Genomic DNA, 16455 nt, shown 5'->3' on the forward strand with positions numbered 1-16455 from the left:
GGAAAAAGCATCTAGCATTATAATAAATCAGTCTGTTTTGTGCTTGCCTAGGGTCTCTTAACACTAAAACCTGTTAATTGCAGCTTGGAAAGAGGCACAAAAAATGTGTGTGTGCATGCCACACTCTTTGGGCTATTTAAACAGTATTAATTATAAAGTATTAATTGTACTTTTGTTCAAAATTCAAGTAAAAAAATGCTGTTTGCCTCAAATAAAGATGTCCCATGTAGGCTTATATATCAATAAGGGAAAGCTCTGACCGACACCAGTATTTCTGAGCAGTCAATCAACTTTTAATTACTCTAGTGCAGATAAAATAGTAATATAAATATACACTGCACCTCAGTAGCTTTAAACTGCCTTACTAGTTTCAGAGCTATTAGTTTTTATTAACTGCCAATATACTTTAATAACAGCACCACCTGCTGGTCAGTTCTAATAACTTATAGTGCTGTACTTGGAAACAATATCAGAAGACTCAGATGATCTTTCTCATGTCTTAACTGAGCTTAAGTATAATTAATGTGGTACTTAGAAATGTATGGGTAATTTTGCAGTAGTTTTATTAATAATAATAGTACTATTGCAAAATTACCCATATGTTTCTATTAATATGGAAACTCTGGGTCCAGGAAAAGAACTGCACAGTGTTAGGAACCTCTGATTCAGATTTTTTTTTCTCCTCTTATTTAAATAACCAGAGATTAGCCAATCCACAAAGTACAGCCATACAGCTGAGAAAAGCATTCCAAATACAGGCCTATAAAAAGAGAGCGCACAAGTGAAAACTCCAATAGTGTATCACCAATGGTATTATTACAAGGTTTTAAAATCCTATTACCAATGAGAAGGGAATGTGAGTAAAATGTTTCAGGTTAGGGTCCACCACCAGGTGCGTGCTCACCCTCCTACCTATATACCTATACAACAATAAAGGCGCATATAAAGTGCATGTGGTTGCTAGAAGCTTGCCCCAGCAAGTGCTACTAGTGCAATAGTGACATAAACATGAGCAATAAAATCAGGATTTAATACTGATGTTTCTCTAATGTTGGAGAGCTTTTGGGCTCTGGGTATGTATTCAATTTGATTTTATTGCTCGTGTTTTTTGTCACTATTGCACTGGTAACAATTTTATAGCGGTTGCTGTGGCAAGCTCCCAACAACCACTTGCACTTGAACCTATTGTTCTAGCTATATATATGTCTAGTGGTTGCTGGTGTCAATTCATGGTAACGGTGCTTTAAAGATGCTGTACACACTGACACATTCCCTGATGAAGTGGGATGGAGCCTCATAAGACACTTTGGAAGCCAGGAGCAGAGCAATTTCTCATTTGATAATTGTATCCATTTTGTGAGCAGACACCTGTTTTAGCTTTTCCACACATCAATTGAATGGCTTGCCATTGCTGAAATGCTGAGGGTATCAAGCTGTCTTTTGAAAAGTAATCCTCAACATTGTATTTGTAACTATATAGGCGGAACCCTTACCTAATACATTTTACTCACATTGCCTGCTAAGTGGGTACAGGATTTTTGAAACCTTGTAACTATACCATTGGTAATATATTATGGGAGTTTTTACCTTCCTGGATGGTGTGAATGAAGCCGAGTATTCTACACTACTGCGAGCTGCCTTTATTTGGATTTGAGTTTGGTGTGAAACTTTTATTCTTTTTACATTATGAAGTAAGCCTCACCAAAATTGGGATGCACTGGACTCAGCTGTTTCTTCTTTGTCCTTTAATAGTCTGGAAAACTGTCTACCACAATTTTTTGTTCAGAGATGATGATATTATTCATTGTGCTCAGATCTGCGTTGGAAAATTAAGATTCAGTTTTTAGCTGAATCTCTAAGACAAATGTTCCACTACAAGGGTCAGTAAAAACTGACAAATGTCAGTCATTTTTTTTTTTTTTTTAATAAGGCTTAAATTAAATATAAATATCTGTTTAGTTGACATAATAAAAATGGGACATACATTCTAATTAGCAAGATGTAGATATGATGGAGGAATTATAGAGAAAGGGTCTTTCTTTGGTGTTCTTCGGCTTTTATTCTTTGCATCGCTTGGAGCTGGAAGACCTTCCATTAACCGATTGGTCCTCTCTATTCTTTCATGTCTTTGTGCCCCCTCATTTATGGTACTTGCTGTGAAGTGCCTTTCATTCATATAAGCTATGGTCTCATCACGCTTGCGACTGACATATCCCTTTAGTACAGTGTTGTAAGGGTTATCCTTGGTATCGGGCTGCAGCGTTTTATATTTGAACTCCTTACGGGTGATGACTGGCAAAAGGAATGAACCTGTTCTGTTTCTTACAACTTCATCTTCACCACTGGTATGTCCCAAAGTAAGCGCTAACAGTTGGTCAGGAATCTGAACCATATCACATCCTGAAACCTCATCTAAATATTCCAAATGCTTCTTTCGGACTTCAACTACATCTTTTAAGGACTGTTCACGCCTTTCTTCTAAGTCTAGAACTATACGATGGGGATAGTTCCGACCAAGGATTACACCTTTTGTAAAAAAATTTAAAAAAAAAAGAGAGAGATCTTACATAGCAACTAGTACACAAAGGGATATATTTAAAATACATGGTGTGTAAAATGTGGAGAAAAACATTACCGGTGATGTTGCTCACAGCAGCCAATCGGATGCTTTGCTTTGGTTTTCTAACTGTTGAAATCTAATTGATGATTGGTTGCCAACATCACCGGTAATGATTCACTCCACTTTTTACACAACATTTAAATGCTACAGGGGCTTAGGTTGTCTTTTAATAAATGAGACCATTAGGGGGTATATTTATCATGCTATCTGTGCAAGTGCCTACATTATTAAAATATATATGTTTATAGATACAAGTTTATGATTATGTACAAGCTCTGGGTTTTTTTTTTTTATAGGCTGCCCAATTTTCAAACTTTATACTTCCATTTAAACATTTATTTCCTTAAATATTTAAAACCATGAGATTTATAAAGCTCAGCAGAAAAATATGATGCATTTAAGCATTTGCTTTCATATAGAGTTTATATTGGCAAGTTTTGTTTTAATACTGTCAATAAGAGCTACGTACCTGCACGTCGAAGTTGAGAAGGTGCGCATTTCCATGGCTTGTGAATGTATTCATCTGGCAAGCCAGCAAGTTCTGGACACCACTTCCGCACATATGAGCCATATGGGTCACAAGTCAGTGCAGAATCTACAGGATGCATTACAAAATTCCAGTGATCCAACCCTGACATTCCCCCATTCTGCCACATCATTGCATTAATGGCCACATCTGCATCCAGTAAAGTGTCCTGAAATGCAGACATATAAGAGGGAATTCAGTTAGGCAAAATATTTGAGTTTCTTTAAACAGTTTACTGAAGACTTCATAAATGTTTAAACTACAGTGATCCCTCTATATACTGACCCATACCTATAACCACACTTATAGCCAGGTCAGAAAAATTATGGCTGCCACAGACTGGACACCTATATGACAAAATTGTGGATTAAGTGGATTAGAAACCATCCTGATAGCTAGATGCTTAGTGACAGCACATGAGAGATCTCAGAACAGATACTGCAATTGGCTGCATGTACAAAGATCACAGAGGAGTTCTACAGGCAGTCCAGCACCACTTTGACTCAGCAACCAGTGAACCATGTTGCTGCTGTCATATGACTGCTTGGCATTTAATGGAAACAGGCCTCTGATCAATGAAACAGGTGTGTGGGTGGGTTCCCAAAGGTGGGCTAACTAGTATTCAGCTAATCTTCAATTACTTACAAACTAGTGTCCGATTCCCTTATTATTATTAAAATAAACAAGAAAAAGTAGGTTTGGCATTATAAAGTATATCAACAGGTTCACAATAAATGCCAGGGGCATCAGTCCACTGGATCACAAATTTTGATTATGGATTTTAAGAAAACCACCTACCTGGAACCATCTGTAGCCATGTACCCAATGGATATGCAGATAAGCTACCAAGAATGAGGCAACCACATGCCTTGAGTAGTTGCACATCCAACCAGTAAGCCACAGTTCTCTCATTGCAGCATCAACCAGAGGATACCCAGTCAGCCCCTTCTGCCATGCCCTTAAATGATTTAGATCACTGCTCCAGCGCTGACTCTAAAATTAACATTACTTTGATTACTTGTCAAGTAAAAAGTATAGTGTATTAAGAATTATAGTGTATTCTTCTTACTATGAAGCATTTATTCTCAGGCATTACAGTTTTACGCAAGAAGAAATGAGTTAACATTGTAAACTGTACATCGGTGTATAACAGCCTATGCTATGCAGAAAGAATAATATGCCTACCTAGAAGGCTGACTATACATTAATTTTATGTATAGTGTTTTTTATGTATAAGATCTATCATTGTCAATGAATTTGAGCTTTGTTACTTGTGTAACTTCCAAATCTATCCTTTTCTTGCCAAAAACCTATTTAAATTCAGGCCATTTAGGGACTAACAATCCTAGCTCCTCCCACATCCACTAACTTAACTTAAGTGATGGTCAAGGAGAAATTTTAGCAACTAGGGGTTACCAAGCCTTCTCTGAAGTAGAGGTCTTGGGACCATTTTTTTCCTTGACCATCTCTCTAGACATTCATACACAAGGCATTCCCATTAACCAAGTTGTGCTCCACCAATTGTGGGGTGCATGAAGATATTTGTGGAAAGGAAAGTAGGTGAAATGCAAACTAGGTTCACAAGTCAGACAAAGGACCAAGGTGACAAAAAATAAGGTAAGAACAGGTGGGGGCAGAAAGTAGTAAGCCAACAGGTGGGTATGAGAAAAAGGTCAGGGGAGATACAGATTGTCTGAGGCAGGATCTGAGCCATTGGGTTTCCTAATCCCCACTCTCTTTTTTTTTTATCCCTTTTAGCAGCAAATCAGCAGTGTTAAATTATATTTTATGGCTACATCATTATCAACATACTCCTATTTCTGCATCATTTTGTTTCAATGGCGAGGTGGTACTGATATATTCAGTGTAGCAGTTTTTTAAAGGGAGAGAGAAATTAGAGGAAACTTAGGAAAAATTAGAATAAGATGCTGTTTTTGTGTTCATAGTTTTTGGGCAGCAACTGGCTAAATAAGCTGTAAAACTCCACCAAAATGCTTTATCTGAAAAAGTGAAAAAATAGGACATAATATCCTGCATGGTCAAGAAAAAGATTTATAGAATTGCGTGACTAAAACACTGGGTGTGTGTGTAGTATATTCTGCATGTAGAATTCATAATTCCTGATAATATACATACTTTATATGCAGGTCTGACAGGTTCTGAGGGCATGTCAGGGAACAGGATCAGCAGCCAATACGCTAGGTCTCTCCAAGCAAGTTTCCTTAGAAATTTAGGCACATTCTTCTTTGTAAAATAAGCTTCATGCAATACTGTGCGGGGACTAATCTGCCCGAAGTGGAGATATGGAGAGATATGGCTTGTATAAGGTTTGTCTGCACGGCCAGATTCCTTCTCATAATGCTTCACTCCTATTAAAAAAAAAATGGAGAAAAAAATAGTTATTACTTCAAATACACAATACACTGATCAGGTTTAAGTAAAGGTGTTATGGTAATCATTCATTAAAGGACTGTTACTATTTCCTTACAATAAAGTTTTTGATCAAATTGCCTGTAGGGGCTCCTCACACAATTATGTCTGTTGTACATTTATACTGAATCACAGCCAGCCAATCAGGAATGGAATGAATAGGACTTGAGGTGAACATATTATTTTTAAACATGTAACCTAATAATCTACTTCATGAACCAAGCATGGAGTAGCTTCAGTTTCCCTGTTTGATTTGTTTAGCTCATCAAATAAAAAACCCATAGATTTTTCATGATTAAAATAATAAGCAAAACATATGTTCAGCATAAGCCCTATTAATAGCCTCTTTGCAAAAAGAACTTGTTCCTCCTACAGGCTGAGTGCATCAGTGTAATTTTTTTGTGGTACGATCCGACCCCCCCCCCCGACAAAATGGTACGGTCCGCCCCCCCCTCCAAAAAATGTTAACGTCCGACCCCCGCCTCAAAAAAATGGTATGGTCCGACACCCCCCTCCAATAAAATGGTATAGCCCGACCCCACCTCCGACAAAATGGTGCGGTCCGACCCCACCTCCGACAAAATGGTGCGGTCCGACCCCCCCTCCGATAAAATGGTATGGTCCAACCCCCCCCCCCCCCATACAATAAAATGGTACGGTCCATACCCCCCCCGTCCGCCAAAATGGTACGTCCGATCTTTTGTTACAGGGGCTTTCATGAAAAACCCAACATACTGTTCTTTGACTTCAGCTTATTCTTCTTCTAATTCTTAGCGCCCCCCATTTTCTAAATGCTGCTACTCCTCCTACAGTTTTAGGGATACAACACCCAAACTCTCCACACTTCTTCGCCCTATAGCGGAGCAGGTACGGTCCAACCCCCTCTCCAACAAGATGTTTTAAACTGCTGCCACACTTACAGCTTTGAAGCTACATCCCCCAAACTTGAATAACATAATAATGGGGTCACCCCGAATGAAACATCGACATTTGTTGAATGACCCCAAAGCGGGAGGGGCCAACAACAGCCAATCAAATTTCACCCCTTGGCTTTTATGGGGAAATTGAAACTGCTGCCAATCTTACAGCTTTGAGGCTTCACTCACCAAACTTGAATCACATAGTCATGGGGTCAGCTTGAATGTGATGATTATTGGATGCCCAAAAGTGGGCGGAGCTGTGCACAACCAATCAGATTTTACCTATTGACCTGGGTGCTGCCATTCTCACAGTAATAACACCTGGGTCCCCAAACTTTACACAGTTGGTCAATAGGGGACTGCAGTTTTAGTTTAGAAAAGTGGGCAGAGCCACCACTTATCACCCCCATCCCCCTTAAAGTGGTACGGTCCAACCCACCCTCAAATAAAATTGTACGGTTCAACCCCCCTCCAAAAAATGGTATGGTCCGACCCTCCAAAAAAATGGTAAGGTCAGACCCCCGCCTCAAAAAAATGGTACGGTCCGACACCCTCTCCAAAAAAATGGTACGGTCCAACCCCCCTCCAATAAAATGGTACGGTCCGACCCCCCCCCCCCTCAGACAAAATGGTATGGTCTGACACCCCTCTCCAATAAAATGGTACGGTCCGACACCCCCTCCAATAAAATGGTACGGTCCGACCCCCCCCCCCTCCGACAAAATGGTACGATCCGACCCCCCCCCTCCGACAAAATGGTACGATCCGACACCCCTCTCCAATAAAATGGTACGGTCCGACACCCCTCTCCAATAAAATGGTACGGTCCGACACCCCTCTCCAATAAAATGGTACGGTCCGACACCCCTCTCCAATAAAATGGTACGGTCCGACACCCCTCTCCAATAAAATGGTACAGTCCGACACCCCTCTCCAATAAAATGGTACAGTCCGACACCCCTCTCCAATAAAATGGTACGGCCCGACACCCCCTCTCCAATAAAATGGTACGGCCCGACACCCCTCTCCAATAAAATGGTACGGTCCGACACCCCTCTCCAATAAAATGGTACGGTCCGACACCCCCTCTCCAACCCCCCCCCCCCCAATAAAATGGTACGGTCCGACACCCCCTCTCCAATAAAATGGTACGGTCCGACACCCCTCTCCAATAAAATGGTACGGTCCGACACCCCTCTCCAATAAAATGGTACGGTCCGACACCCCTCTCCAATAAAATGGTACGGTCCGACACCCCTCTCCAATAAAATGGTACAGTCCGACACCCCTCTCCAATAAAATGGTACGGCCCGACACCCCTCTCCAATAAAATGGTACGGTCCGACACCCCTCTCCAATAAAATGGTACGGTCCGACACCCCTCTCCAATAAAATGGTACGGCCCGACCCCCCTCTACAAAATGGTACGGCCCGACCCCCCCCCCCCCCAATAAAATGGTACGGTCCGACACCCCCTCTCCAATAAAATGGTACGGCCCGACCCCCCCTCTACAAAATGGTACGGCCCAACCCCCCCCCCCCCAATAAAATGGTACGGTCCGACACCCCCCCTTCCAATAAAATGGTACGGTCCATACCCCCCTGTCCGCCAAAATGGTACGTCCGATCTTTAGTTACAGGGGCTTTCATGAAAAACCCAACATACTGTTCTTTGACTTCAGCTTATTCTTCTTCTTCTAATTCTTAGCGCCCCCCATTTTCTAAACGCTACTCCTTCTACAGTTTTAGGGATATAACACCCAAACTCTCCACACTTCTTCGCCCTATAGCGGAGCAGGTACGATCCAACCTCCCCCCAACAAAATGGTACAGTCCAACCCCCTCTCCAACAAAATGTTTTAAACTGCTGCCACACTTACAGCTTTGAAGCTACATCCCCCAAACTTGAATAACATAGTAATGGGGTCACCCCAAATGAAACAGCGACATTTGTTGAATGACCCCAAAGCAGGAGGGGCCAACAACAGCCAATCAAATTTCACCCCTTGACTTTTATGGGGAAATTGAAACTGCTGCCAATCTTACAGCTTTGAGGCTTCACTCACCAAACTTGAATCACATAGTCATGGGCTCAGCCTGAATGAAAATATGATGATTGTTAGATGCCCAAAAGTGGGCGGAGCTGTGAACAGCTAATCAGATTTTACCTATTGACTTGGCTGAAATTCAACCTGCTGCCATTCTCACAGTAATAACATCTGGGTCCCCAAACTTTGCACAGTTGGTCAATAGGGGACTGCAGTTTTAGTTTAGAAAAGTGGGCAGAGCCACCACTTATCACCCCCCGTCCCCCTTAAAGTGGTACAGTCCAACCCACCCTCAAATAAAATTGTACGGTTCAACCCCCCCCTCCAAAAAATCGTATGGTCCGACCCTCCAAAAAATGGTAAGGTCCGACCCCCGCCTCAAAAAAATGGTACGGTCCGACACCCCTCCAATAAAATGGTACGGGCCGACCCCCCCTCCAACAAAATGGTACGATCCGACCCCCCCCCCTGCGACAAAATGGTACGGTCCAACACCCCCCCAACAAAATGGTACGGCCCGACCCCCCCAACAAAATGGTACGGCCCGACCCCCCCAACAAAATGGTACGATCTGACCATCCCCTCCAACAAAACTGTATGATCCGACACCCCCCTCCAATAAAATGGTACAGTCCAACCCACCCTCAAATAAAATGGTACGATCCGACCCCCCCCCCCCTCATCCAAAATGGTATGGTCCGACACCCCTCTCCAATAAAATGGTACGGCCCGACCCCCCCTCAACAAAATGGTACGGTCCGACACCCCTCCAATAAAATGGTACGGGCCGACCCCCCCTCCAACAAAATGGTACGATCCGACCCCACCCCCCCCCGCGACAAAATGGTACGGTCCAACACCCCCCCAACAAAATGGTACGGCCCGACCCCCCCAACAAAATGGTACGATCTGACCATCCCCTCCAACAAAACTGTATGATCCGACACCCCCCTCCAATAAAATGGTACAGTCCAACCCACCCTCAAATAAAATGGTACGATCCGACCCCCCCCCCCCCTCATCCAAAATGGTATGGTCCGACACCCCTCTCCAATAAAATGGTACGGCCCGACCCCCCCTCAACAAAATGGTACGGCCCGACCCCCCCCCCCCCCCCAAATAAAATGGTACGGTCCGACCCCCCCCCCTTCCAATAAAATGGTACAGTCCATACCCCCCTGTCCGCCAAAATGGTACGTCCGATCTTTAGTTTCATGAAAAACCCAACATACTGTTCTTAGAAGAAGAATAAGCTGAAGTCAAATTCTTAGCGCCCCCCATTTTCTAAATGCTGCTACTCCTCCTACAGTTTTAGGGATACAACACCCAGACTCTCCACACTTCTTCACCCTATAGTGGAGCAGGTACGGTCCGATCCCCCCCCCACCTCCAACAAAATGGTACGGTCCAACCCCCTCTCCAACAAGATGTTTTAAACTGCTGCCACACTTACAGTTTTGAAGCTACATCCCCCAAACTTGAATAACATAATAATGGGGTCACCCCGAATGAAACATCGACATTTGTTGAATGACCCCAAAGTGGGAGGGGCCAACAACAGCCAATCAAATTTCACCCCTTGACTTTTATGCTGCCAATCTTACAGCTTTGAGGCTTCACTCACCAAACTTGAATCACATAGTCATGGGGTCAGCTTGAATGAAAATATGATGATTGTTGGATGCCCAAAATTGGGTGGCGCTGTGAACAGCCAATCAGATTTTACCTATTGACTTGGTGGAAATTCAACCTGCTGCCATTCTCACAGTAATAACACCAAGCTCCCCAAATTTACTGCAGAGTTAGGCACCAGGTAACTGCGGTTCGAGGTTAGAAAAAATTTGGGAAATTCATCCTGCTGCCATTCTCACAGTATTAACACCAGGGTCCCCAAACTTTTAGTTTTTAGTTTTGAAAAGTGAGCAGAGCCACCAACAGCCAATCATATTTCAACCCACCCTCAAACAAAATGGTATGGTCCAACCCCCCCCCCCCCAACAATAATTTAATTCAGTGACTTCACGTTTTTCAACCCAACATGAAGTTTGTTCTCAAACTTCCCTTTCTAGTTTCCACCGGTTGTCTAATCCATTTGCACAACAGTATGTGAAACGGATTGTCAATCAGTGTTGCTACCTAAGTGGACAGTTTGATTTCACAGAAGTGTGATTGACTTGGAGTTACAATGTGTTGTTTAAGTGTTCCCTTTATTTTTTTGAGCAGAGTATATATATATATATATTATATAAAAAGCAGATTTACCATCTTGTAGGAAGTTTGCTAAACATGTATAAGCTCCATCTTCACTGAAATCCCAGGATTCCCTGATAGTCACAGCCCAGTCAATCTGCAGAAAAATTGGACAATAAATTTCACTTTAAAATCACTAAATGGTAAAGCCCCATTTTCTTCATTACATTTTTGGGAAAACAAATAATATGATTGAACAAAAAAAGAAAAAACAAAAGCCCACAACTTTGCAAAAGTAAACATTCTATATATAGACCTACAATATGAGTCTTGAATGCAGGACTTTATATTATGAAACTATGTAAAAATTCCCTTTAGAAGTTAATTTAAAGCCTACATATTCTTACAAAGTATATAAGTTGGGCACATCTCTCCCACCCAAATAACATTGTTTGCACTGCATATATCCCCTCTGTTTGCTAGCACCATCACATTTTCCTAAAGCAAATAGCAGCTTTCACCCAGCAGCCATTTTCCCTTTGTCACATCATCAGTGACTTTTCCATCTGCAAACAGCACATGTGCACTGTAAAGTTCATGCAATTAAGAATGCAGGCTTACACAGGCAGAACTTTACTTTGATAAAACATTCTGCTTTGATTAAGCACTGAAGCTTAGCTCAGAAGAGGGGGTTAAGAAAAAAAATAAGGGCAGTCCGCTACAGCAGAGTTTCTAAGGGAAGCAGCAATGCCATCACTTCATTGGCTGCTAGAAGGCATATTTAGTAATCTGGCAGTTGGCTACTGGGCATGCTCAGTTCTTTTCAGCTCAATGTAAATTCCTGAGGGAGGGGGCTCAGTGGGTTAGGAGGAGGAAAAGGAATCTAAGTGATTAAGGGATGCTGCCGCTTTGCAAATTAATCTTTAAACAATCAGAGTGGCTGGTTACAGTTTTGTGTGGTGGGGGTTTACATGTCCTTTAAAGTTAGGCAAGAAGTACCAAACCTTACCAAAGTGCCATCTTTCCTGTGTGGCATTTTTCCTAACTCCAGTGTATCTAGATGATCAGATTCAGGCCAGTTGCAAGGAGCGGGGAGACACCTTGGAGCATCTAGTGGCATTCCGATTGGTGCAGAGTTGTTCCTCTTACAGCAGCTCATGAAATGTGAAACGGAGCCAATTCCTATAAAATGGTCATAAGAAACAGCAGTTGTAATAATATTTATGAGTTACCAGTCTCCAGAATGCTATGGCTCTGTTTATGGTAAAAAAAAACCCTATTAAGTTGTAATAGAATTCTTGCCCATGCTAACCCACGTGGCCTTGAGTTGGCTAGTTACTTATTCTGTCAGCTATATTAATCAAACGGATCGGCGCTCTGATAAGGTTTTAATGAATCTATGGTTAATTCAAGCTGGCATTGTGTTGTACTGAGACTGAGTATTGGTTTTGGGTACACAGCCTGGGGGTGGGCAGAAAGCTCTAGGGCAGCGAATTGGGGTTAGGAACCAGGCTGTGTATTGGAATTGATTATTTAAATCTGAATAATAAAGGACTAAAAGGTATTAACCCTTTACATATATACCCCCAATAGTAACGCTTTGTCCTCTCTCTTGGCTGAATTAAGGGCTACTTTGCAAATATAGCACAAATCTGTGTAGCCCCTCTCTCTGGGATTGATTGATTAGTTTAACCCAATGTTAATAGATTCTTTTTGTGGCAAGTGCGCTCCTGAATTGCGGGCATCTTGTGTGTAAATATGAATGAATTGTGTGTAAATTACTTATTATGGATTTAGACTCAAAGTGATTCACAAATGAATTATATAAATAAACACAAGTAAATGAACTTCCGCATTTTGTAAATAAGTGTTTTTAAGTGAATCATTGATTTCTCAGTTTCTCCTTGGGCCCTTTTTTAATGAGACAGTTAGTCTCTTTTTACATTGATGAAATAAAGGTTATATTTTAATGCTAAAAACACCAAATTAAATTATTTTTTGGTATTCAAGACTATAAATAACATGCAAAAACAGTGTTATGTTAGATGTAAAAAGGGTTTAATTTCTGGTGTCAATACCTCTTTAAGCAGCATGCTGGGAAAGAAAAGAAAACCAAGGTGCTATATTCTAATATACAGTTTTAGGAAATCTAAGCAATTTGAAATTAAACAAGGATGTTTGACACTTGGCAAAAATTACCTGTCCCCACTTTCATATTTATTTATTTAAATGCTGATTTTATCCTTTGAAATGGATTTTGTAAGGAATATACTTGCTTATAACCTCACCTCTGAGTCCAACCCCTTCTGTACTGACTGAATCAGGTTCATATAGACAGTACGAATGGTGTTTTTTAAGCTCAACCCCATGTCTTCGTAAGGTTTCCGAAATAAGATCATCTCTTTCTTTCAGCCATGGTTCATACACAGCATTGATTATGATAGTGTCTGCCCCTGTTTCATGCACAAGAGATACAAGTTCCTCTTCACATGAACGGGCCACCCTAAAAATAATGTGGCTGCCAAACCTCTGTATCAGACTCTGGTTGAGTTTGAGTAAGGCATGGTGAAGCCAGTATTTGGTAGCCCCTCCAGTGGCCAATGTGAAGTTCTGTCCAGTTTCCTCATTGATGCACCACAGGAAAACAGGGATGACTGGGACTCCATGCTCAAGAGCAGAAATTAATGCTGGATTATCATGTAAACGCAGGTCTCTCCTAAACCAAACAAGAACTGGTTTCATTGCTACCAGACCCCGTGATGGAGCAGACTTTTTTTTTTTCCGGCTTCTCCTGCTATGCTTAGCCTTGCTCTCTCTTGGCCTAGAAGTCTCTACATGGAAAACGTCTTCACCATCTTCAGATTTTAGTACACAATCTTCTGGCTCAGGCTGGCCATTATAACAGTTACTTATACAAGTCTTCTCCTGCCCATTAATATGATACCGTTTTCTTTCCTGGTAAAGATTCATCGCAGCCACATTATCTTTTAACTTAGTAATTTCAGTCTTTGAGGAGGAATTTTTTTTATTGTGCTTATGTGAAAAATGTGACAATTTAGCAGCATCTGCAAAGGAAATTTTAGGAGCTGGGTCCACTTCAGAAGCAAATGAAGCTGTGTCTGTCAGTTGATTATGTTCCTGTAGAGACAGGGCAATAGCTAGTTCCAAGTCTGTCTCATACCCCAGTGTCTCCAGGTCAGCAGGCTCCTGTAAAAAGATAGAGTTAGTTATGATTCTTAGTCATGTCTATACACTTTTTATTTCAGTTACATACTCTTACTTGGTATTTAGACACCTTTTTGCTTCATATAATAAACATACATGATTGATTAGGGACTGGTCAGTCTACTTACAATTAATAAATAGTACAATAAAAAAAACTTTTTACAAAAAAAAAAAAAGCTAAAATATATAAAATTGCTGCTTGGAACCCTCAATTCAACAAAAATATATATAAAAAATCATCAAAAGTAAAAGTGCAATGTGCCAAAAAACAAAGCTGTATCTGAGAGTGCAGTATCTAAATAGAAATTAATTCAACCACAACTCTCAGTGTATCCAGTTATATAGTACAGGTATGGGATCCATTCTCCGGAAACCCGTTATCCAGAAAGTTCTGAATTACGGAAAGGCCGTCTCCCATAGACTCCATTATAAGCAAATAATTCTAATTTTTAAAAATGACTTCCTTTTTCTCTGTAGTAATAAAACAGTACCTTGTACTTGATACTAACTAAGATATAATCAATCCTTATTGGAGGCAAGGGAAAACAATTCTATTGGGTTTATTCAATATTTAAATTATTTTACGGAAAGATCCCTTATCCAGAAAACCCCAGGTCCCGAGCATTCTAGATAATAGGTCCCATACTTGTACAACAACTTTCTCTTATAAAGTGCAAATATATTGAAATGCCTTATATCAGAGTGCACTATTGGTCTCATATTGTACTATTGGTCTCTATATCATTGGATAGTTGCAGTTAAATAATGTTCCCTTATCTTGTGTGTATTATATCCAGATGTATTGTATTGTTATTGTAACAGTCATAAACAGAGCATGTACAGCAGTCCAATGTCACAAATATGGTTTTAGAATTATTCATTGTTGAAGATATAATTCACCCTTACTAATAGATCACCTACACTTAGGAACTTTTCAATTAGTCTACATTATTTTTATAGTTTCTTTATTATTTCCCTTATTCTTCTGCCTCTTTCCAGCACTCAAATGGATGTCACTGACTAACAATTTGTTACTTGGTTTTCTATTATGTCTATAATAACTGAATTCAGCACAAATCCTTCACATACAAAGCCAATTATGACAATTTGTGTCGGAGTTGTTTTTAAGAGCTAGCTCTAATACATCTCCTACTATTATATAGACCTGTCATTCAAAAGAATGAAGAGACACAGATTGCTGAGAGGGAAATAGTGACAAGTAACTTAATTACTTCAAAATGGTACAGACTTTTAAACTGGTATTTACTTGGTAAAGTTTCTAATGTCCATGAGAAGTTTATGTTAAATCTTCATTTTTACAATAATTAACTTCCAAACTAGAGAGATACAGAACAAAATGATCTATAATTTAAAAACAGGGATATTCAAACACCACTGTATACAATAAACTCAAGGTTAATTTTAAGATGGGTATACTCCCTTACAGATGCCCCATCCCATAGGTGTTTCTGTAGAAGTGCAGCGTTTGACTGCTAGATAGGTGGGGGTTGTAGTTCATCAGCATGGGGGCAGAATATTTCAAAACATTTCCTTTTTTGTGTGAACCCAAAGGGAAGAACTGTTGCCTGCCATTTCCAGTCTCTGGGGCAAATTTACTACATTTACCTTGCGGAAATACTCAGCGTGTAAGTCCATCAGTTCTCTGTACATTGCCGGCTCCTTCCTACTGAGGCTCTGCAGGATAGCAGGGAATTGCGAGTAAGTGCGGCTGCTGCCCAGTATGGACAAGACCAAGCAGAGGAACTCGTCAGCCTGCACACTGCCACTCTCCAACTGCTGCAGAACATCGTCAATCTGTGCCCGCTCGAATGGCTCTAAATCCATGGCTGCCACCACTTGTATGGAAATCTGGTTACTGTCTTACTGGCCGTGTTACACAAGCCCCAGCTGGACGTTTTGTAACCACCGTACCCTTTCCCTTTTGACCAATCCTACAACACACACAAAAATAAAATCGCTACACATGCGCAGTTAGAGTTGACTGGATGTGACGTCCATCTTTGTGGAGGGAAGATTGAAGCTCTGCTGTTGCCTTAAAGGAACAGTAACACCAAAAAATTAAAGAGTTTTAAAGTAAATGAAATATAATGTACTGTTGCCCCGCACTGGTAAAAGTTGTGTGTTTGCTACATTAACTCTACTATAGTTTATCTATAACAAGCTGCTGTGTAGCTCCGGGGGCAGCCATTCAAGCTGGAAAAAAGGAGAAAAGGCACAGGTTACATAGCAGATAACGGATAAGCTCTGTAGAATACAATAGTGTTTTATCTGTTATCTGCAATGTGCCTGTGCCTTTTCTCCTTTGAATGGCTGCCCCCATGGCTACACAGCTGCATTCTTCATATAAACCATAGTAGTGTTTCTGAGGCAAACACACCAGTTGTACCAATGCAGGGCAGCAGTACATTATATTGGAAATTCTTTTATACACTTGAATTTTTTGGTGTTACTGTTCCTTTAATAACAAAATAATAA

The 16455-nt window shown here is 40.9% G+C and overlaps 1 protein-coding gene across 1 annotated transcript; it reads right to left on the minus strand.

The window, feature by feature from the left end:
- Positions 1–16: 16 nt before the first annotated feature.
- On the minus strand, positions 17–15933 carry LOC100486741 (cryptochrome-1-like). The gene is made up of 8 exons (XM_002938141.5): positions 15586–15933; positions 13023–13941; positions 11744–11916; positions 10807–10891; positions 5283–5515; positions 3945–4139; positions 3090–3315; positions 17–2526 (listed from the first exon to the last, which is right to left on the minus strand). Exons 1-8 carry the CDS (start codon positions 15802–15804, stop codon positions 1988–1990), a joined length of 2589 nt encoding a protein of 862 aa, XP_002938187.1. The 5' UTR covers positions 15805–15933; the 3' UTR covers positions 17–1987.
- Positions 15934–16455: the final 522 nt, after the last annotated feature.

Source organism: Xenopus tropicalis, chromosome 4 (genome assembly GCF_000004195.4).
Source record: "Xenopus tropicalis strain Nigerian chromosome 4, UCB_Xtro_10.0, whole genome shotgun sequence".
NCBI classification, from domain to species: domain Eukaryota; kingdom Metazoa; phylum Chordata; class Amphibia; order Anura; family Pipidae; genus Xenopus; species Xenopus tropicalis.